The sequence below is a fragment of the Lepidochelys kempii genome, chromosome 5 (assembly GCF_965140285.1).
Source record: "Lepidochelys kempii isolate rLepKem1 chromosome 5, rLepKem1.hap1, whole genome shotgun sequence".
In the NCBI taxonomy this organism is placed as follows: domain Eukaryota; kingdom Metazoa; phylum Chordata; order Testudines; family Cheloniidae; genus Lepidochelys; species Lepidochelys kempii.
In genome coordinates, this window is record NC_136384.1 from 5042325 (window position 1) to 5066146 (window position 23822).

The 23822-nt window shown below is 45.5% G+C and overlaps 2 protein-coding genes across 3 annotated transcripts in view; one reads left to right on the plus strand and one right to left on the minus strand.

Annotated features, from left to right (window-relative positions):
• On the plus strand, positions 1-20831 carry LOC140911085 (uncharacterized). 2 transcript variants are annotated; one of them, XM_073343382.2, is made up of 6 exons: positions 1-577; positions 11436-11903; positions 16071-16211; positions 16563-16628; positions 17304-17394; positions 19428-20831. In XM_073343382.2, exons 1-6 carry the CDS (start codon positions 427-429, stop codon positions 19630-19632), a joined length of 1122 nt encoding a protein of 373 aa, XP_073199483.1. In that variant the 5' UTR covers positions 1-426; the 3' UTR covers positions 19633-20831. The 2 variants fall into 2 exon arrangements, with proteins under 2 accessions (XP_073199483.1, XP_073199484.1); XM_073343383.2 differs by lacking the exon at positions 16563-16628.
• The window catches only part of NUDT2 (nudix hydrolase 2), a 10500-nt gene continuing 7364 nt past the window's right edge, over positions 20687-23822 (minus strand). Inside the window, exon 3 of the mRNA XM_073343384.2 lies at positions 20687-22457. Within this exon, the coding sequence (XP_073199485.1) occupies positions 22144-22457 (314 nt within the window). The 3' untranslated portion in view covers positions 20687-22143. The remainder of the gene's footprint in view (positions 22458-23822) is intronic.

Below are 23822 nucleotides of genomic sequence, written 5' to 3' on the forward strand. Positions count from 1 at the left end.
TTCAGTGTGCAGCATTCAGTAACTGCCCTGAGTACTGGGAAACTGGCTGCTCCGGCAACTTTGTCTGAACTCTCCCTTTCTACTCCTAAGCCTGTCTCCGGATCCTTGGCCAGCCCAGCCTCTTTAGTATTCTCACCTCGTTGCCCACTAAGCAACTGCAGCTGCTGAGGAGCTGAACTTTATGGCCTCTGACTGCTTTGCTGGTCCGTTTCCCCTGGTCTGGATTGTCATACAATTTCCCATAAGGGATCCGCAATTCCCAGCTGGGCATGGGAGCGACAGCCCCCTGATTGGAGCAGCAGGATCCTCTGGAAGCAGGAATTGAGCAGAGTGTGGCTGGAAGCTGGTTCTTTGCCAGTCCTCCGGTGCTAAAACAGAAAGTGGGGACTTTTTTCTTTCTTTCTTTTCCTTTGTCGTTGCTTTTGAATGAAAACAAGAGTGAGAAAAACAAACCAGCTCCCACTCTCCAGTCCTGATCATTCTTTTCAGGGGCTCCTCTTCCCCCTTTGTTGCTGGGAAACAATGGAGCTTTTCAAGTGGAGCCTGCATTGGATGTGCCTCCTTCCTTTGCTACAGGGTAAGTTTTTCTTCTTGGTGATAGCCAAACAAGAACCCCTTTGCCCCGTAGACCTGAGATCAGTTTGCTGCTACTGTAGAGTCTGTATTTGTTTTATTGTAAAGCTCTAAATCCAGTAGCAGTGAAATGTGTTATTCTGCAGGTGCCTCTCCACATAGCATTGAACAACAGCTGGGTTTAAATACATCGAGTGACCATTTCTAGTCGTAAGCAGACATGCATCCCATGAGGCCAGAGAGCATTTCCAATGGTGTCCCAGCTGCACTGGGTGTTGAGAGGCATTGCTGGCTAGTGGTTTGCAGGCAGAACTCCTAGGTTCTAATTCTGCTTCTGACCTTGGGTAAGTCACTTAACTGTCCCGTGCCTCAGCTTCCCCATCTGAAAAAGTTTGTCAGAATGCAATGAATTAGTATGAGTGTTCAGGGTGTGCTGGGGAAGATGCTTAACTACTAGAGCCTGAAGGACTACAGCTCTTGTTGCTCATGAGGGATACTTTCTTTCAATTCGTTAATTTTTGAAACTGCAGACAGAAATCACAGCTGTTTGCAGAGAGGAACCAAACCCATTCACCCCGGAGCTTAGAGGAGCTCAGGCATAACAAGACTCCAACCCAAGCCAGCCCGACTTTTGGTCTGTAGGACCACCGCCTGCCTAACAAGATTTTGCAAAGCCACAAGGAAAGCTATCTGCATAGCATGCTCAGGGCTGGAATATCTCACAGTACTTTTGAGATCCTTCCCAGCTGTCACTCAGAACAGCAGCGATGAGCTCCAAAGGATGCCCTATCCCTAGGTCAGAGAGGGCCACCACTGTGATGTAGTCTGTGTGATGTTGGGGAGCAGTAAAGAGTTAAAACTGGGGGGAACCTTAAGCATCATGTCCCCACTCAAAAACAGGCACTAGTAAAATGAGCAGGGACCAATACAGCTGTAGATCAACCAAGGGGCTCTGGGTTATAATGGATGAACCTCTCCAGCCGTTTGCATAGTGAACGTAGCTGCCAAACTCTGATGCCTTTTGTCCTGCGTAACCCCAGCCTGGATTTCCCCTTCCATCCGGGACAGGCTGAAATCCAAGCTGGTTGACTTACAGATCATGTTGTAATAGCATGGGATGTGGATTGCACTCTGCTTGGTGATGACTGAGAGCTCTGAAGTGATAGTAACATTAACCATTTGGAGATAAAGGACATTTTCCCATTTATCCCAGCCCGGGCTGGGTAGCCTCAGAGCAACCCCCTCCCGCTTTCACCATTTCCTATTTTCATCATAATAATAGAATCATAGAATCATAGAATATCAGGGTTGGAAGGGACCCCAGAAGGTCATCTAGTCCAACCCCCTGCTCGAAGCAGGACCAATTCCCAGTTAAATCATCCCAGCCAGGGCTTTGTCAAGCCTGACCTTAAAAACCTCTAAGGAAGGAGATTCTACCACCTCCCTAGGTAACGCATTCCAGTGTTTCACCACCCTCTTAGTGAAAAAGTTTTTCCTAATATCCAATCTAAACCTCCCCCACTGCAACTTGATAGGAAAACTCTATCCACTTTTACCCTAACACCAGCCATAAACATGCATGCCCCAGTTCAAGACACATTCTCCCTAGGCTCCTGTTGTGGGACAAAAGTGAAGAATCACCGAAAGCATTGCTTTCTTCTAACACTGACCAAGGAACTTTATTGGAATAAAGAAAAACAACATGGTTCCTCATGCTTCTCTCTCGCTCTCTGTCTGTGGATTTCACTCTAGAACGGGGTTCTCAACCTTTTCCTTTTTGAGGCTCCCCCAACATGAGAACCACTGCTATAGAGCTTTTCCCTAACCCCCAATTCCTTCCTGCTGTAGCTTTTTAAAGAAACAGTACACACCCTTATACCTCGGTAGGAGCTACCCTGACTCCTAGCTGAGAGGAGAGCAATTTGGGAAAAAGTCATCACTGAATCTCGGGGCTTAGAAAGCAAGCCCTCATTGAAGAGCTTTGCCTTGGGCACCAGATTTGCTTAAATGGGCCCTGGTTTTAATTACCCGAAATCAACACGGGAGAGAACAAAAGTCAAATTTCTGTGGGAGAACACAGTGCATACAGCAACATTGTCCTAGGCTGTAGCCACTGGCTGCTGATTCTATGAGCTCTGCGCACAGCGAGTCCTTAAGAATGTAGGGCAGAGAAATCAAAAGGCATCATAGTCGGAGTGGCCAGGGTACAGATTCAGCTTGAATGAGCAAAAGTTCAAACCATCTAAAGATCACCAGTCTGCAGGAGTGGGTGCAAAATCTCAGGAGAACAGATTTCGGAACAGGAGATTTGGGATACAGCTCTTCCTGCAGCTCTAGGGACAGAAAAACTGCAGATGGAACCTGGAAGCTCAGAGGCAGAAGCAGAAAGAAAAAATAAAAGGGGAAATGAACTCCTTGGCTGAGTTCTGGTGGAGCAGGTCTGGATCTGTCCTGGTTCTTATCTGACCTGTTTCTCTGCAGCCACCACTGGTTTAGTTGTGAGAGTACAAATCACAAGTGGGCACCTCACGCAGTTTAGAATATCAGAGCATTACCACTAGTCTAAACCAGAGAAATTACCCAGATTAAAGCCTTTCCAATATTTGTAAAACACTCTGCAGACACACCCAAATGCCCCAAATGGTCTAACGAGCTTGAACAAATGACCTTTCATCAGGTTTAATAACCAGCAAAAGCTTAATAGGTTTATTCTGAATCAGTTCAGCACACAGACAAGCTGAAACAGATCAGTAAGTTCTAGGGTTACCACCCTTGAAATGCAAAAAAAAAAAAAAATATGCCACCTCCCCTACTTTCAAAACAAGCCCACTCAAACCCCAACCACAAGGCAACTCTGCATCCTCCCGCCCCCCTTCCACAGCCGCTGATAGTGACTCACACCCTCTCTCACTGTTGGAGGGCTAACAGCTGCTGTATTTTCAACAGTTTTGATCTACCACTTGAACTGCAGAAGTGGGAACACTACAGCATCCTTACTGGACACAAACTTTGAACATTAGATACCCCAGTGTATTGCAATAATAATGCAATCTTTAAATACACGTAAAAAAACCCCCGTAAATTATTTTTCTGGCAACTGGCAAATCCATTAAAAAAAAAACGGTCAGGCTGGTCAGATATTGGCCAGGTGGCAACCCTAGTTAATTCTCTCAGGGCTGACAATGCCAAAATATCTCCCAGAATGCACTGTGTCTGGGAGCGAGTCAAGAATTATGGGATATGTACCCAGATGGTGGTGCAACTGAAAACAATCTAGGTGAATGCTTAAACCCATTCAATACAACTTTCAGAGTAGCAGCTGTGTTAGCCTGTATCCGCAAAATGAACAGGAGTTCTTGTGGCACCTTAGAGACTAACAAATTTATTAGAGCATTAGTTATTGTGGGCTACCACCCACTTCAGCAGATGCATAGAATGGAACATATAGTAAGAAGATATATAGATATATAGATATACATACAGAGAAAGTGGAAGTTGCCATACAAACTGTAAGAGGGTAATTAATTAAGATGAGCTTGTATCAACAGGAGAAAAAAACTTTTGTAGTGATAATCAAGATGGCCCATTTAGACAGTTGACAAGGTGCCACAAGTCCTCCTTTTCTTTTTATAGATACAGACTAACACGGCTGCTACTCTGTAGCCTCTTACAGTTTGTATGGCAACTTCCACCTTCTCTGTATGTGTGTATATATATAATCTTCTTACTATATGTTCCATTCTATGCATCCGACGAAGTGGGCTGTAGCCCATGAAAGCTTATGCTCTAATAAATTTGTTAGTCGCTAAGGGGCCACAAGTCCTCCTGTTCTTTATTCAATACAACTGGTTCAGTTCTGTAGTGTAAACAGGGCCTAAGAAACCAGACATTCTCCTATCTGCAGCCTATTTCTCCCCCACCCCTAATACAGTCCTGTCCTGCTGGCATCTTAAAATCCCTCCCCACCCCCCGCTCCTGCTGCTGCGTGCAGCAAAGGAAGTGTTTTTCATTTACCAGAACTCAAGTGTATTCAAATTCTCTGCTGGGGAGTAATCAATGGAATTATGCCAGCAGAGAATTTTGGGTCAATGTTGTTCACTGGAAATCCCCTGCAGGAGAGCTGGGGATTTGAGCCTCCAGGTCTGTGTGCAGAATTTTTTTTAAAATGAGAAAACCCTTGTTTGTAATTGGGTGAATAACTCACTGCTGTTAACTGGGTTCACGTGAGACCTCCTTCCCCGTGGCATGAAGGAATCTGTGGTGGGGTTTTCAAAAGGGCTCCACATTGTCCTGACTCTGCTCCTATTGAAACCAGTAGTAAAGTTCCCATTGCACTTACTGTATTGACAAAAAGAAAAGGAGTACTTGTGGCACCTTAGAGACTAACCCATTTATTTGAGCATGAGCTTTCATGAGCTACAGCTCACTTCATCGGATGCATACCGTGGAAACTGCAGCAGATATTATATACACACAGAGATCATTACTGTATTGAGTAGCTGAAATAGCACTCTTGAAATAACCCTTGCCGAGCGAGGCTATTCCTTAGGGTATGTCGCCACTGCAATTGAAGGTATGACTGCAGCCTAGGCCAGCATGCCCGAGCTAGCTTTCATTTAACTAGCATAACTAAACATGGGCGTGAAGATATAGTGGTAAGCCTGCCTGGAACCCTGGGTATACATTAGGGTCCATGCATGGGTATGGCTAGTACTCAGCCCTTTTGAAAATCACACCACCTATTTATCTGTTTATCTATGGTCTTAGTCCCCTACCTCTGGCCTTCATCTCTCTGTGCCTCACGTACCTCTCTCTATAATGGGTAAAAACTCTTCTGACCTACCTCACTGGCATATTGTGTGGCCTTGTTGCCATATGCAAGCTCCAGCGGTATATTTGGATGTGAGGCAGCAGCTTAGATCTATGGAAATCAGGGACGGAGCAATACGCGCCTCACTTGAGCCTCCTGTTCAGCGCGTTGGAAGATGTACTCCTTAGGGTTTGTCTACACAGCGCGGCGATGAGCACTTCTCTAGACCTCACACTTCCGCTGTGCGTGTTGCTTTGCCGTGTAAACCAGGCCTAAGAGGCGACCTAATGCAGGGATGTCAGGCTCATTCTGTCCCAAGGCCTGAATTACCCTTTTGGTCCGAGGTCACAGCAGAGTGGCAGGTGGCAGCAGAAGGTGACTGACAGTCGGCTGGCGAACGAGCGGCTCAGATTGTGGAGCGAGCAAGGTGCTTTCTTCCCAGGTGGGAGGTGAACTCACACAGATGCACCTCTGAACCCTGGGTCCTCACTGACCAAGGACAACCACTGTGAGTGGGGTGTGGTGAGGGAGCAGAGGAGGGCACAGAAAAGGAACTTTTGGTTGTAGATCTCAAGAACACGAGGCAAAAGACCCTGCCCCACGCACTCGGGGGTGGGCGTCCTGCTCACAGTTTTAGGTTTATGAATCCTGCTTGTAGCATTTTCCCTAATTAACGCTGAGTTACTTACCTCCTTTCATTAAAAATGTCTTTTCTACACTCAGACTGTGTGCTGCAAGAGGGGAAATATTGCCTCTCAGAGGCACCCAGGGGTGGTGTGTAATTTTCCCAGGTTACTGGGTGGGGGCTCGAGCCAGTTCGATGTTGTATTGTTGAAAAGGAACCCCTAGGTATTGAACCCCAGCCCTGGTTGCTGCTGGTGCCACCTGGCAGAAGGGTTACAGGTGACGGGCTGTTTGAGCGTCCACAGGAGGGATGAAATTGACCTCTGTGCAGGGGACCAGTACAGGGCTTATTCACTACTTAACGTCCTCAAAAGAGGACTTAATCCCCACATAAACCTTGTGCTGGGCTTTGCACAGGGGCAAATTTCACTGTAGAGGAGCTATAAGAGAAATGGCCACAGACTCACCTGTGGCATAAGGAGCTGTCAACAGGGAATGGCAGCCCTGCCTTGGTAGTATTTTCCAGAGATTGTATTAACCACAAAAGCCTTTGATGGTTATGAGTGTTTAACCAGCTGCCTGCTGGGTTTTTCTTAGAAATACTCTGTGACTGTGTGTTTCTCTGTCTGGGCTTGAAACATGAATGGGCAAGCACATGTATTAAAACACTGTGGTGTTTACAGCCCTGCTTCAGGAAAATGAAACCACCATGCCCTCCTTTGATTCTGGCATGGTTTGTTAAGGGGGTGCCCTTATTTTAGTTCTCGACACTATGATCCTTCCTCTCCTTTCTTACATGCTTTGACATCTGCATCCAGTGAAATGGACGGGATAGTTCACGCTTCACAGCTATGTTTCAGGCTCTCTGCAAACTCAGATGAGTTCATTTGGGTCACATTTTGAAGGTTTTCTCTGCAACCATAATAGTTAGAGACTAACTTTTTCTTTTAAACAAAAGCTGAGACTCTGGAGAACAGCTGAAAGATCTGTAAGAGCCTGCCCTGGCAGCTGGTGCTTCACACCCTCAAGAGAACACACCCTATGCTTTGGATAATGCTGGTATGCTGAGGGCGAGGGTTACACCGAAGTACAGTTTTTCCTTTGGGACTGCTATTTGGAACCTAGTGCTCTTTGTTATTATGATATCTTCTCTCCCTCTCTTTGTCTGCCACCTTATAACTAAGCAGCTAAGCATGAAAAGGTAACATCCGCCCCTGTTCAGAGAGCATGCACAAGGCCCATGTAGCACTTGTCTTATGCCCTAAAGGGGTTTGAAATCTGGATCCAAATTTCTGTGCTCTCCAATTGCTAATATTTAACTATTTCCCCTATATCATTAACCTTCAGACTTTGAGCTTTAGGAATCTGCGTTTGCTTTTACAACCGGGCTTTCCACTGCTGTCTTCCAAATGGAGGCACTTTAAAAACAAACAAAACCCTCCTGGCTTGGCAAACAGTCCTTTGACTTTGCTGTGAGTCTTATCTGTGTCACAACTGCTGGATAAGGCCCAAAGGGCAGCTACCAAAACAGCCATCCTGTAGAACTGCCCTCCTCTCTTCTGGGTTTGAGTCCTTCCTGATCTCTTTGCTGAGTGCCAGGGGCTAGGCCCTCAGCTGATGTAACCTGGCATGATTCCACTTCCACGGAGCAGTGCTGCTTTAAACCAACCGAGACTCTAGCCCAATAATCAGGAGAGTGAGCTGGATTCATTCTGCCTCATGCATCGGCCATAAAATTGCCATGGCATTTCAGCTGCCATGTCTATTACCAGGTGTGATGGAAGAGGCAGAAAGACACAGGGGTAGATTCACCTCTGAGCTGTTTGTATGTCCCTATTCAGCAGCTACAGGGGGCCCAGTGCAGGCTGAGGCAACTCCAAGGGCTGCCCTAGGAGGTACCTTTGCTTCATTGGTCCCTTTGGGGCTTTGCAAGGGTGCAGGTCCATTGCAGTCATGCTCCCACCCCTTCCTTCTCCAGTCCACCTCTGTCTTGGAATGCCCCTGTGATGAATATTGCAATCCCATGCAGTATGATTGGGGACCGCATTGTGTTAAGTGTATGGATCACTGTGGGCCAGGGACTGTATGCAACTCGGGGGAGGGTTTACCCCAGCTCCTCCAGGAACCAGAAGCAGTGGTGGGTGATTCAGGTAAACCCCTCCCAGAAGGGCACTCCCCCCGCCCCCACCCAGAGGCTCATACAGACTGTTTCAAACTGGATTTTCAAAAGACCAGCAGACAAAGAGAAGATTTTGGATATAAAACTGGATATATATTAAACTGACTCAGGGCCTTCTTTCTGAGCCAGCAAACAGACAAGACCGTCTGTTCAAGGGGGCCCCCAACCTTGCAGAAGGACTGGGAAAACGTTGGCCTACTAGGGCCCCATAAGACTGAGGGGTGATTCATGATATGCTTAGTGTGTGTTTATATCTGTTTGATGCTTTTGATGTTTTCTCTGTAATACTTTTACCTTATAAATAAAGGTGCTGGCTTAGAAAGAGCTTGGTGGTAACTTGTAACTGCTGACAGTACTCTGATCATAGCCCTCGGAGAGAAAGCAATGCACCAGTGCTGGCCTTTAGGCTCACTGGGGTTATGACAGTGTAAGGCAGGGAGATGTGAAGCCCTAAAACTCCCATCAGGAGGGAGAGAGACTCGGGTCTCCACCCAAGAGAAGTGACAGCTCAGAGCTGGGAACCTTAGTGGGTGCCGTCAAAGGACCATGAAGGTGCAATACAGGTGTAGTTACCCTTGACATTATGACAATGCCCAGATTTGCTGCAAAGGTGGTGCAGGGCCAGCGCAGGGCCTGGGAGGGGTAGAAGCTTTCTGCCTGTAGGGGTATTCCCCAGGTTGAACTATGCTTGCTTTATGCCACCTTTGCACCAGCCTCACTGTCAGCCCAAGACACATCTTTATAGAAAGGGGGTTCCCCTGAATTCTGCTAGATCTCAGACACTGGAGATAAATTTCTCAAAGTGGGAGAAGTATATAACCCACGCTAGGGGAGGGTCTTGGTCCCCCACTTCTAGTGGCTGGTCTGTATAAGACGGTATGAGTCTAATACAGGAAGTTATTCCTTTAACTCAAGCATTTGAGGCTGTTGCTTTTAGAACTGCAGTTCCTGGGTTCAAGCCCTGACAGCAGCGTAAGCATAGTGATTTACATCCACCAACTGGTTGACATGAGTCTCATAGCTTGCTCTGGAGGTCCTCAGGACCTGCTGCAGTTTCACAAGAGCTGTTCAGAAGCATAGCAATGAGTCTTGGAGGAGCCCTCCTGCAGCTTTTGGAATTTGCTGGGATTGCCTGGATGACTTACAGGGCAGCTGTGGAGGCTGGCTGGAGCTCCTGCTCACTTTAGTTCCAACGGTTTGACCCTGATGACAGCTGTGCATTGGTGGGGTTAGATGATTTGCAAATGACTACCTCAATTCTCAAGGCCTGAGAACATTCTGGGAAATTGGCTTGGTCATGAGGTTACTGGGGCCATTTGTAAAAGCCTGAAACTATCACAGCCAAACTGGGATTTCTGGTCACCGTGTCTTTCCTGCTGCCAATACCTTAGCAAGGGGCTGCTGCAATCATTTCCCTCCCTGCTTTACAAAAAGGCCCATGTCCCGGGGATACATGTGCCACTGAGAGGAGGGGTAAGTGACTGGGGAAACCTATTCATTCGTTTTCCTCATAACCAGGGAGGAAGGCTGCATCACTGAGAAAACAAACAAGCTGATATCAAGTGCCATTCACTGGATACATTTACACTGTTCCTGAAAAAAAATTTGTGGATAGCAGATTGGATGTGGATACAAATTTTGTATTCGCGCAGGGCTCTAGAGATACTTACTCTGCTGTGGACCATACTGTAACCCGTCTATGGATAAACGGAGCACTTCACTGTGTAGGCCTCTCTAACCCTCCTTGTTCACCAGCATTAAGCATTTAATTTATTAATATTTAAATGAAATAACATTTTAGAAGCTGAAAAGTGAACTCCGTCCATTCTCTTCTCGGTAGGTTCAGGAACAGCCAGAAAGTCCCTTAGTACTTTTTCCTGAATTAACAAACAATATTAGACATGTAGTCTAGCAGGAGACTGGAGTTTCCTACAAGCAAACCTAACAGTTCTTTAATCTATTGTTTCCCTTCGCACCCTGCTGTGCTGGAAGTTTTGTTTTGCATTGTCACTCTGTCCCTTCACATACTGAGTTAGTCACTTGGTGCCAATGAAAAGTATTGTTCTTTGTACCAAGAGGGGAAATTCTGCAGAGGAAGGTGTTAAGATCATTATCAGGATTCCATTCTAAAGTCATCTTTCAGTCTCCTTCTTGCTCTTCACATTTCAGACTTTTTCCTTCAGGCTTTGCAGGTTTTAACTCTCGAGGTGAATGTGAGAATTTTTCACCACTGAGGGAATAAATGATCAAATTCTTAAAGTTACAAATATTATATAAATGACCTAGGGGAAATGTGGTGAGAATCTGAAATGTTTGTTTCCATACCTCTCTCTTCAAAACCAAATTATCATTCAAAATTTGGTAGGGACATAATATGTTTTATGTCGCAGAAGAGATGCATCTATTAGAGATGTATGGCAGAGTGTTTAAAGGGTATTTCAGGATGCTCGTGGGTCAGATTTATGGTTGATTTTGGAATGAATACAGATGCAATCCTTTCGGTTGACTGGCTGGTATCTACCACTTAAAGGTCCCAGAACCTTTGTTGCTCATTGCAAAAAATGATCACTACAGAAGCTCAAAAGCTAACAGTATTGTGTTTTGGGCTGTCTTCCTACAGTTATGAGAGAATTATAGGGCAGTTCTATGGACCATCACTAGGTGGGTAACCCAGTTGCCTGGGACTTCTCAGGTCTGGAACCCTGACATCTGCGCAGTGATACTGGATGCAATAATTGTACTGTTGATTGAATAGTTGTGAGTCACCTTATCTAATCATTTCCAGTGTTTTTAAGGCTTACCGTTTTATTTCCACTGTTGCCATAGGAAGTAGCCACAGAGCCCAGCGTAGTGACCCACAGTGAAGTACTAAGTGAGATTAACTAAGGCTTGTCAACATTTTTTGAATTTCAATGAAATTTTTCATAGGAAAAACTTAATTCTGATAGGAAAAAAATCATCAAATTTTCGGAGATTTCTCATTGGCTCTATAGCTGACTGATATTTTCCAATTTTTTGAAAATTTCATAGAAATTCAAAAAATGGTTGTGAAATTTGTAAAAAAAAAAATTTCTATTAGCTTTGAGTGTGGCTATTTTTTTCTTTCTTATCTAGAATATGAAAACGCAGCAACAAGTAGTAGGCTAAGAGTCTCTCTTTTCCTAGGCATTAGCTAACGACTGATGCTCTGCAGAAGTGTGTTTGTCTTGTGCATGTAAGGTACTAAACTCTGCTTTGATTGTACTGCAGTATCAGAGGGGCAAAGCTTCCTCATAAAGAACATCCGGCTGGAAAAATGCATCCAGGTCACCCACCATGATAGCGACCAGATCAGCCTGGCTGATTGCAAGCTGCACTCCCAGCAGCAGCAGTGGAGGTGGGACCCCAGAACAAAGTCCATCGTCAGCCTTAAAACCAAACAGTGCCTGACCATCCACAAGCCGCAGGAGTTCGCATCAGCCTACCTGGAGCCATGCGGGGACGCGGCGCGCCAAACGTGGGCTTGCAGCAAGAAGGGACACTTGACCTTGCACGGCCTGGGCTTGCATCTCAACGTGAAGCAAGGCCATAGGGTCTTTGTGTCCCGGGAGAAAGACAAATTCAGCAAGTGGAAGACCCTGTCAGATGAAACTGTCTGTGCTGTCAGCCCCACAGTGGCTCCCAGGCTTGGTGACCTGATGCAGGAAGCTGTAGATGCATTGGTGTGGGTTCACGAAAGTAAGAAGAGGTGGATTTAACATTAGCAACCTATTTACTCTTTGGGATCCATCACCTAGAATCCATCTAACACCTGACTTAACAGGCTTGTAGCTCATGTAAAATCATTCTCATGCATGATTGCTCTGGCCCTGGTCCACAAGATACTGAGAAGCTTTAGTGACATCCCAAACTCCCTCAGCTACCATTGATTTCAGCAGCAAATTATAGGTGCTCAGCACTTCAGAGGTTTGGGTCCCTATATATCAATATATAAAACCAGTGATGGGCAAACCTCAAAAGGTTTTTGTCAAAAGGTTTCTGACAACCCTGCTTGTCAACTTGCTTTGTTACATAGTTTAAAACCTATTTTGGGGATGAGCACCATATAGTTTGGAATATTCTCTGAATCGCCTGAAACTTTGGGGTTTGCTAAAAGTGGGGTGGCCATTTCATTAAAGTCAGGCTTTCTTTCATGGAATTTCTGATACTTCCTACTACTGGATGGGCCCTAAAATCCCAGACTAACTGCCTCCTCTTTCATAACACTCCTACTCTGGACTGATCAGAAAAAGTCTATTTTTTTTTAAGTTACCTGCATTATTGAGAGGCTATTTAAAAAAAAAAAGAAAAGGAAAAGAAAGCTTGATTGAATTTTCAGAGTAGTAGATTGCAGAGAATTCTCTTTCTCTGTTCAGTCCCAACTAGTTCACTCATCCCTGATGAAATCACAGGTCTTGCCTCACTCTTGTGATCTGCTGACCACGATCATCTAATCTGATCTTCCTAGATTGCAAACCACCGCACCCTAACCCCAGCAAGGAAGGGGAAGAAGTGGAAGTTGGTATTGCTCGTTGTGAAGCTCCTGGGGGTACTCAGGGCTGTGAGGCCACCTCACCACTACCTGCCCTTACCATGAAGCAGTTCTGCCTCATGCCTGCTGTAGCACAGGTCCCTGAAACAAACAGCCCCTGGCCATTGACAAGCCCTGCCTTCCAGGGCTCTGCAGACCTCACCCGCTCTGTGCAGGCTAGTGACAGACACACACCAGTCCCTTCTATCCCCCTCTGTAGCATCCAGCCCATCTGGGCACTTACAGGACTTACCAGGAGGGACAGAGTACACACAGTTTGACTGGAACAACTCAGGATCAGGCCCTTTATAACCACACAGCACTGTAATTTATTTCTAGTGAGAACAAATATGTTTATTAACAAAGATTCCGATTTTAAGAGATGGTAAGAACGACTGGCTACGTGTGAAACAAAAGGTATAATATGCTTCTTAGAGTCTAAACCTGATTTTAACAAGCTAAAATCCCCGTCTAAAGCTGTTTCTCACATAAAGCTTCCTTCCAGCATCATCAACCCACAAGGCAGGGATCCACCATTCATGGATACAAAAAGCACTGTCCTTTTTGTTCCTTCAGTGGTGGAAAAAAGAGGGGTCCTTCTAGTCTTCCTCCTATGCTCCAATGCTAATTGTCTTTGCACCCCAGTGATAGGACAAACGCCTGCAGTTCTGTCTCCAGTGTCTTCCCATGCTGACATCACATCCTTATGTTAACTGGGAATGCAAATGTAGCTCCTATTGTATTTGGCTTCCAATGCTTAATTTTACTTTGGAGACAGGGATAAGTGAATAAACATGCTTTGTCTGGCAGAAAAACCTGTTTGTCAACTGTGCCTTGTTACATAGTTTAAAACATATTTTTAGTAGGCCCATAGAACTCCTTATACAGTATCAGTACATACATTTCACAGCAATAGTAATGACCAGTGTGTTTCATTTGATACCCTACAGGACACTTTTTGGATAAATATTATGAAAGTAGTGTGATAGGTGTAGTGAATTTGTCAGGCCTGACGAGTTGCTGATACAGAGTAGTTGGCACTGAGAGGCTCTTAGGGTCACACATGATATCAGAATTGGGAAATAACCAATGAAAAGTAACTGATTTTAGAAAATCAGAATAGTGGGGGGAGGTTGGTTGTTTCAATATTGCCAACCCCAGATGTTCAAACCTCATGCTGGGCCCTCCAAAATAATGAGATCATCTTTGAAATCATGATATTTCATACTGATAATTTTGGGGTTCTCCTTATTTGCCTTCTGGTTTGTGGGCCTTTAGGGTGCCCTTAGGTCACGTTTTCAAGCCTTCTTCAATCATGAGAAACTTACTTTATGTTTAAAAAAAAAAAGGAAAAAAGGCTGAGGGTAGATGATTCTACATAATGGAACTTAAAGACGAACACCAGAAATCACAAGACTTGTGATGAAATCACAAGAGCTGGCAATGCTATTGGGAGAGTTTTCTTTATGATTTTAAACAAAGCGTAATCTACTGGCTATGAGTTCATAGCTCTGTCCCTGGTCCTACCTCAGGGAGCTGGGCAGTGCAGCTCATGTGGTAGTCAGAGTTAATTTCTAAGAAGGAGAAACTAATCCAGAATCCAGAGGCAGCCTGCCAAGGAGCTAGAAAAATCCTTGTGGGTCCCTTGGCATCACCATTCTTACTAGAGACTGGAGACAATATGGTCCGCTGGCCTGAGCGCAGGTCTGAGAGCCAGGATCACCTGGGTTCTAAACCTGACTCTGCTCTGGTACCTTTGGGCAAGTCACTTACCTTCCCTGTGCTTCAATTTCCTCATCTGTAAAATGGGAGCACTGCTTTTAAGTGACTGTTGCCGTCTTAGTAATAGATGTTAGAACAGGTTAGACGAACACCTCTCAGGATGGTCTAGCTAATACTTTGTCCTGCCTCAGTGCCGGGGACCAGACTAAATGACCTGTCTAGGTCCCTTCCAGTCCTACATTTCTATGTTTCTGTGCTTTCGCTAGTTCTAGTGTCTAAACTCTAGGCTAGCTCTCAGCAATAGATATCAGATGTTGGTAGCGTTTCCAGGATCTTTTGTAAGAAGCAGTGTGGATAATTAGCTAGCTCACCATCCAATCAGATTCCTCCTTCCTTTCAGCCCATTTGGGTTATAAACTGGGAGGTGGGTTCATGACAAGAACATTTTCCTTACAAAGTTGTCCACAGAATTAAATACATGGAGATCACATCCGTTCCCCACTCTTCAGCTCCAGGGTCCACAAAAGGATTGGGACATGCAGTGAATGTTCCAGTGCTTTCTGTAATGGTTCCTACCCATTCCCCTGGGGACACTATTTCACTGTCACAAGGTTTTTCCTGATATTAAGGCTTTACTCTTCTCTTGGGTTGTTTGAGTTGCTTGGTAAATTAGTCCCTTTTTCCCCACAATCCCTTTACTTTCTCCAAGACTAAGACCAGCTGGACCCCCCCAACTCTTCATTCAGACAATGAAGCTGTCACCCCTGGAGTGCAGGTCTCCTTTTATTCCTTACACTGTTTGGTGTAATAGCATCACGCCTGGTTATACACACTGCAAATTCTCCGGAGAGGCTGGCATGTCACCTCTGCTCCCACAGCAGCGTCTAATGGAACAATTGTATCCCAGAAGCAGGGAACCTCCTCTTCTTCTGCTACCCAGTCTAGACTGATGATCAAGAACAGGGAAAGGGGGCTCTGATTTGCCGCTCTGATTTGCCGCCCAGTGCCAAGGTCAGTATGCTAGTCATGTACCCCCAGACCACCCGAAATAACTCCCCTAGTCTTTGGTGCTTAGAGCTCTCTGATATTTAATCACCAGCATTTGAGAACTGAAAAGCTTGTGCCTACTTCACTTGTCAGTAATGCTCATAGACAACATATCCTATCATTTAACATCAATTTGGCCACGTCCAGTCATTTAACATGTCGGGAGGGCGTGTGTGTGTGTGTATCTCAGCTCTGATTCTGCCTGTACTCTCCGTCGTGCTTGATCTTTTAACGGTTGGTTTGTACAGTGCCCATCCTCCTTAGACTGGATGTTCCTCAGAACAGGGACCTCGTCTAAGCGCACAGGCCAAATTCTGCCCTGACCACCGGTCTGATCTTGCAAGCTGCTGAGCGCTCTCAGTTACATTTGAAATTCATGAAAATGGAGGGCCCCACTGGATTGGGCCCTTGCAAATCATGCAATCCAAATTGCCTCAGGGAGGCTGCAGGAGAAATAAGCCAGGACAGGCTTTGTCCCAGTGTGGTTTTTTGCGGGACACGCAAGCCCAGGGTGCTGTATAGAGAAAAAACACTAACTGTCTGCATCTTTGTTCTTTTTTTCTAAGCTAAAACCATCAGTTCCTCAGCAAAGAGCCACACCAGCTCCAAGGGCTCTCTGCTGGAGTTGCCTGCCTCCACGTTGGCTGAGTTTAACAGCACAGTTCCTCCACCATGGAGCCACCAGATGCTTCTAGCAATGGAGGAGGGTGGGTACTTTGCTTTCCTGAATGCACGTGTCTGAAGAGCAGCAGCGGCTGCAGTTTGATCCCAGTCACGTCACACCGCTGTGATGCTTGTCTTGGCAGTGGGAAGCAGTGCACTGAAGTGGGGCTATGGCTGCCCCAGATGTGCTACAGTCAGAACTATAGTAGCACACAGCCACTCTTAGCACGATGGCACGTCAGCAGGACTCCCAAGCTCTTCCCACCCTGATAGCAAGGGGTCCTGCAACGAACGTGTAGCCATAAAGAGAAAGGAAAATGCAGTGCAATTCTCCCTCCTATTTGGCAGTACAGCCCACTAATGTGTGCATCTCTGCTCCTTCCCCACCCTCGCAGAGGTGCCTGGCCAATTTAAAAATCAACCTGGACACCGAGGGAAAGGTGCTGGGGCCAGGTCTACAGGTATGTTGAAACAACCAATGAGAAAAGGGAAAAGACAGGGTGGAGTGCGGGTACCAATATCCCTTCATCTCCCTACAAACGGGAAACTGATCCTGTGGGATATGCCCCCCACCCCCTTGGTGCTATCTGATGCTGATGCTGCTCAGTGCTCCAGAAAGAACTAAAGCACCCCCCTTCATGCAACTGCCTGCTGTATGCCCTGGGGGAGAAATTCCTCCTGGGGGAGAAATACCTCCTAGGGATCAGCTGCACCCCCGGCATGGGAGTAAAAGTTACTATGATTGAGTGCTGAATCCCATTCCACCCTGAGCTTACTGTTGATATCCAACAGTCATTGTCCCTTGCTCCTGCCACCCCTTGCATCCCAGAACTCTGGATTGTGGGGCAAAGAATTTTGAACATTCATTACTCTCTGAGAAAGGGGGAGAAACCTGCCAGGGACAGGCTGTAAAACTGCAGCCCTGAGCATATGGCAAAGCTGGCCCATGACCCCATGAACAAGGAGACCACCCATAAGTCATCTCCCCCACCCACATTCTCTGCTACTCTTGATGGGGCTATAACAGTCCATTTTAGTCTGGAGCGATATTACAGGGGGTTTTCTTGAAAGAATAACAGAGCAAAGGGGTTAAGTGAGGAAAATGTGTGTGAACATGCAATTTGATTCCATTTCAGCCACCAACTGGAAGACAGCCATGCTAGTCCTCAGCCCCTTCGCATTTATATTGGGGCTGATTATACTGACACTGAATGTTCGTTACAACAAGTAAGTGGGACGAAGTTTCTCCCTTAGCTGCTTTACTGTTGTCACAGCTGTGCAATTAAAGGCCTGAAAGCCACAAGTGTACTAGCATATCAACCTCCAGGCCACATGCAGGCCCCCACCCCTTCCCATCCCCATCTCTGAAAGTTTTGTCCACGTTCTGGTCATCTCTCCCCTTGGACTACAGTAGAACCTCGGAGTTACAAACACCTCAGGAATGGAGGTTGTTTGTAACTCTGAACAAAATGTTATGGGTGTCCTTTGAACAATTGACTTCATACAGCGTTGAAACTTTACTATGCAGAAGAAAAATGCTGCTTTTAACCATCTTAAATTAAAGGAAACAAGCACCAGGACAGTTTCCTTACCTTCTCAAATCTTTTTTTAAAGGGAGTTTAACACAGTACTGTACTGTATTTGCTTTTTTGTTGTCTCTGCTGCTGCCTGATTGCATACAGTAACTCCTCGCTTAACGTTGTAGTTCTGTTCCTGGAAGCTGCAACTTTAAGTGAAACGATGTTCAGCAAATCCAATTTCCCCATAAGAATTAATGTAAATAGGGGGGATTAGGTTCCAGGGAAATTTTTTTCACCAACCAAAGTTGTGTGTGTGTATATATATATATACACACACACACACACAGTGTAAGTTTTAAACAAACAATTTAATACTGTACACAGCAATGATGACTGTGAAGCTTGGTTGAGGTGGTGGAGTCAGAGGGGGGGATATTTCCCAGGGAATGCCTTACGGCTGAATGATGAACTAGCACTCGGCTGAGTCCTCCAGGGTTAACACATTGTTGTTAGTGTAGCCTCACGCTCTACAAGGCAGCACGAATGGAGGGAAGGGAGACAGCATGGCAGAGAGAGACAGAGATACACACGGTGTGTGAGAGAGAGACACACATTGCCCCTTTAAAGTACGCTGACCCCACTCTAAAAAAAGAAAAGGAGTACTTGTGGCACCTTGGAGACTAACCAATTTATCTGAGCATGAGCTTTCGTGAGCTACAGCTCACTTCATCGGATGCATGTAGTGGAAAATACAGTGGGGAGATTCGGATACAGACTAACACTGCTGCTACTCTGAAACCTGACCCCACTCTAAGTACACTGCCTTTTTAAGTGGATCAGCAAGTTGAGACAGCAGCTGCCAGCAAGATCCCTCTGTTCTGAGCCCTGTCCTGCCCCCCCGTGGAGATAAGGTGCAGTACAGGAGCAGGGGGAGGGGGGAACCCTGACATTAGTCCCCCTCTTAGCCCTCTACGCCCAACTGCAGAGCGAGCAGGAGGCTCCCGGGAGCAGCTCCAAGGCAGAGGGCAGGAGCAGCACACAGCATTGGGGGAGGGACAGCTGAACTGCCCAGCAATCGATAGCCTGCTGGGAGGCTGCCATACAGGGAACTTAGGGGAGCGGGGAGCTGATGTGGGGCTGCCGGCCCACCCTGGTTCCAAGCCCCCACCAGCTTGCTCCAATGGGCTGCTCTTCCTGCAAGCAGTTGACAAAGCAGGTGGCTGCCAAATAATGTTATAAGGGAGCATTGGGCAACTTTTAACGAGCATGTTCCCTAATTGATCAGCAACATAACAACGAAACGTTAACCGGGGCAACTTTAAGTGAGGAGTTACTGTACTTCTGATTCTAAATGACGTGTGTGGTTGACTGTTCAGTTTGTAACTCTGAGGTTCTACTGTATAATCTTCTCCTCTCTGGTCTCTTGCTGCTTCATCCCTCCTTCCCTCCAAAATGCAGCTGGTAAAGTCTTCTCCCTCTCCTGTTTTGATCACGTTATACCCAGAGAGGGGCCGGTCTGTGTGAGAAGCTTGCTGCTGCCACCCATTGCATACCTGTTCTGGGGATAAAGGAATTCAGGCTCCAGAGCTGCTGATCCAGCTCTAAATTCACATGGGAAAGCAAGTGGCAGGCAGATACAATTACTAAATCTGTTGAGAAGGGCATTGCCCACCTTGGATATAAATGAAATTTTAGGTGAAAAAACTGATTTTTTGGTCCCACTTTTTTCTGTCCTTCTAGGAAGAAGAAGCTCTCTGCTTTGAAGAGCTACCCAGAGAGCTGCAGCAGAGCTGGCTTACAGGAGCAGTCTCCATTAACAGTGACAGCAGGCAGCTGGCAACGCAGCATTCCAGACTCTCCTTCCCCTTCCTTGCAGCACGGGGAAATACTGATTGAGTGGAAGGATGGGACCGTCACTCCCCTTTTTGATAATGTTAACTTTTAGATGGGCTACCTCAGCACTAACTGAGCCCATTGCTTCTATGCTATAATGCCCTCTGCTAAGATACTCCCACTGGGAACAATCTGTCCTTAGTGAATTTTTTTCAGTAGCCTAATGGTTTTGGTAAAAACCAGCAAACACTGTTTAACACTTGAGAACAATCACATGATGTGCACAAAGTTGTAGCAAGCAGGGCAAATTGTGTTCTGTTTGTTGCGATGCACAGTGCTTAACCTTTCTCAAGAGTTCTGATTTATTCTGTAAGGAGACCCATATGTAACCACAGAGTGCCTGGCTGGTTTCTAATGTTCCTTGCCTTTTGCTTTCCTTTGGATTCTAGCACCACTGATCACACAAGAAATGTTATTCCTCCAAGTCAAATGGAAAGGTGAATAAACAAATCCTGGCAGGTTTGATTTGACTTTAAAATGGAAACCTGGATCCCCAAGCCAGCTAAGCGCTCAAAAAGCTGCTCAGTGACTTTGGCCATAAGAGAATGTGTCACTTATCAGCTCCGCCTTCAGCAGCCAAAACCAAAATGATTGTCCCAGACATTCTCCAGCCATTTGCTGAAGTTCCCCCCTAAAATATTAAGGAAGAACAGTTTCTTTTTTCTAAATAAAAGACATCGCACTCCACCTTTCCATCCTGAACCATTGCAAACCAGCTGGTGGCAGAGTAGCTGACTCACCAAGAGTTTTATATTCCTGGTACACAACACTAATTTACAATTCTACAGCACTTTTCATCCCTCCAAATCATAAAGCACTTAAAGAATGCTACATGAGCAGTGCCATTAACATGCAGCTACCAATCATGGCTTCAGCTAATACCGCACTTTTTGTTTTGGACAATGGCTGTTCACCACTGTTGACTGAGTAGAATGGGTTACTTGAAAATGGCTCTATATTCTTGTTTAATATATATTCTTGCACTTAAACAAAGCAATGCCATTGTTTACATGGTGTTGGTTAAGCAGAAGCTGAAAAATAATGAAAATATGACTGTGAAACAGCACACGTTGTTAGTCATTTTCTCTTGCTTGTTTATGGATTGATTTTCTTTAAAAAAAAAAAAAAAAAAAATCTTTGCTCTTTTATTGTTCTGACAGTTACTAACACAACACCCCCCACATGTTCTTCATCACTCGCTGGCATTTGGTTTGAAACAGTGTTCATAATAAAGCTGAGTTTAAAAAAATATCAGGAGAATTGAAGTCATTTCTCTTGCTAAGGCACAATGCACTGCTGTATCTGTGCAAATCATCCTGTAGAGATAAAATGGTCCCAATCCTATGAGGAGCTGAGTGCTCTCAATTCCTACTGATGTCAGTGGGAGCTAAAGGTGTTCAGGTTTCAGAGTAGCAGCCGTGTTAGTCTGTATTCGCAAAAAGAAAAGGAGTACTTGTGGCACCTTAGAGACTAACCAATTTATTTGCGCATAAGCTTTCGTGAGCTACAGCTCACTTCATCGGATGCATACTGTGGAAAGTACAGAAGATCTTTTTATACCTTTATATCTTTTTATAAAGGTGTTCAGTGGCTTAGCACCTTGTGAGATAAGGCCCAGAGACAAGAGTTAATTCTAGCTCTCACCTCTAATGTTCTAGCTTGTGTGTGCCTAGCACGGCCAGCTATTGCATGGAATGCCAGACATGCTCAACGGCAAGCAACCACATTACCCACTAGGGACTGCAACCCATAGATACTATCACAGCTACTGGAGATCAGTATTAGCTTAGATTTCTAGAGCAGAAGGTCCTCTGCTCAATGTAGGCATAGACTCATTATGCCACCAAGACCAAGTGTATAATATACTGCTGACCTGCGACGGGTGAGACACAGACCAAAATAAGAGACAACAAAAATAGCAGAGGGAGTTTGAAATTATCAGTTAAATTTTGTTCATCTCTAACACCTTCCATCCCAGGCTCTCAAAGAACTTTGCAAACTTTAAACGTACAAGGTAAGGAAATACAACTCATGTTACAATTGGCAAAGATGAAATGGTTTGCCCAAGTTACCAGAAGGAGTCAGCGAAGCTGGGAATAGAGCCCAGCAGTTCTGGCTACTGCTCTTCTGCTCAAAACTCAGGACCTAATTTTTGTAATTGTATTTTATTATTAAAATGCTCCTTATGCTCCCTTTCTCAATACCGTCCTTCTGCTGTCAGGAGAGGTCAAGGATTCAATTTTCAATAGGACCTGTGGCTGCTCAGCACTTCTGAAATTCAGGGCGTAAGTGACCTGACAAAAGCAACAAGGGGAGTGATCGTCAGTGCAGGGATTTGATCTCAGAGCTCTCTGGTTCATGATTAGATCAGACCATGCTTCTCTACATGAGCTAGGATAACCTAGGGAAGGTAAAAGCACAAGCTCCACAGAAGCTCAGAGTATCTTAACCCCATACAGCAGCTTGGTGTAAAATTTACATTTCTGCACAACCCCCGTTTTATTCTTGTTTAAAGAGCAGCCCAGGTTTCTTTAAAAGTCCCCATTTCCTTCCATGAAAGCATTTACGCTTTGGAACAAAGAAACTGATGCACAGCTCTGAATGCTGCCTGCATCTCCTTATACTCAGCACATTTGCAGGCCTCTTCCAGCTTCAGCCAACGAAAAGCCTGATGCTCATCTGAGAGCTTGATCTCTGTGTTACAGTCGTTCATTTCTGCCAGCCAGTAGATGACTGTTTTGGGTTTGCTTCTGACGATGTATTGCAGTTCCTTCTTAAACCCTTCAATGAGGGTGAACTGACTGGAATTGAGTCCAGCCTCTTCCTGTGTCTCCCGCAGGGCTGTCTGGAGGTCATCTTCACCTGGATCCACATGGCCTGCCGAGGGAGGGGAGAAAAATAAGTTTTTGAGAAGAAAATTGGCTGTTCTGATTGTGTTCGTTCAATTGGCAACAGGGAAAACACATGTGCAGTATCTCATTTGCCATGAAGAACGGCTCACGTGTCCTGTCGTTTAGACCCATTTGCATTAGAGATTGCAGAACACACATTACATTTCAAACCTTTTTATGTCCATCTCAAGGATTAGTGTTCATCCCACATATGCTGACACTGCCAATCAGCACCCAGTGCCCTATATGTGCCAGAAATCTCTTCCCATGTTATTCTCCTCCTTTCCAGTTCTGTGTTCCTATCGGAGCCCTGTACACCTGCAAAGTCCCATATGAAGAGACCATATTTCTGGCTAAGGAGAACAGGATTCATTAATGCTGTGCCTTAAGTGGCTTAGGGCCTGATTCTGCATCTTTTAATCAAGCAAGCAAGCCCATCAAAGTCAGTGGGATGTCTCCCATGAATACAAACTACTCAACAAAAGGGATGCATAAGCAGGCCCTCAGGAACCAGAATGAGGAAGTCAACAAGCCTGATGCTCATGAAGGGCAGCACCAAGCACTTGATCTTCAGTTTTCATCATTGTTTTATATCCAAACATGAAAACTGCTGAGTAGTGAATAAAACTAGGCTTCCCTTCCTGCCCAGGGCATCTAAGCAGTCAGCCACCAAGACTGCTTCACAGACTGGCAAAAAGGGAACTGATGAAGGAAGAAGGCTGCTATATCATCTTATGAGATGTCACAAGCCACGCTAATCTGGACAAGGTCAATACTTGGGTGAAGGACCTCTAAGGAACACCTGGTTTCATGGGTCAGTAGGACATGCTCTTTCCTCTGAATCAGTAGTGAACCATTGGCCTGCTGTGGGCACTGTGCGCAGGAAGTGCCATCTTTCATCCGAGACATGGAAGCGTGGTCCTGAGCACTTATGATCATTAACAACCCCCCTGGCATTTTTAATAAGATAAGGGTGCTAGCCCGTGTCCTGGATCCAACATGGGTACATTACGCCTACCTACATTTCCCCAGGCAGTTTGAATCAGATTTGGAATTCTTCTTCACTTCTTGTCCCAAAATTTTTTGTATGTTGATACAAAATAATTATTATTAGTGTAGCTGTGCAGTGTTAAAGAGGAGCTGTGATTCACCTCCCCTACATGTGGCTGCATTTCAGTGGTGAATCAAGAGATTATGAATACTAGATATACACACACAGTTAGTAATGTTTCTGAAGTGGTTTGGATGGAAGCTGCTGTGTAGCTGTAAGACCAATATCGCTGCAATGGGATGACAGTATGCGGCATGCAGCAGCTTGGAATAAGGGTATTTCTCTTTCCCTCTACAAGCC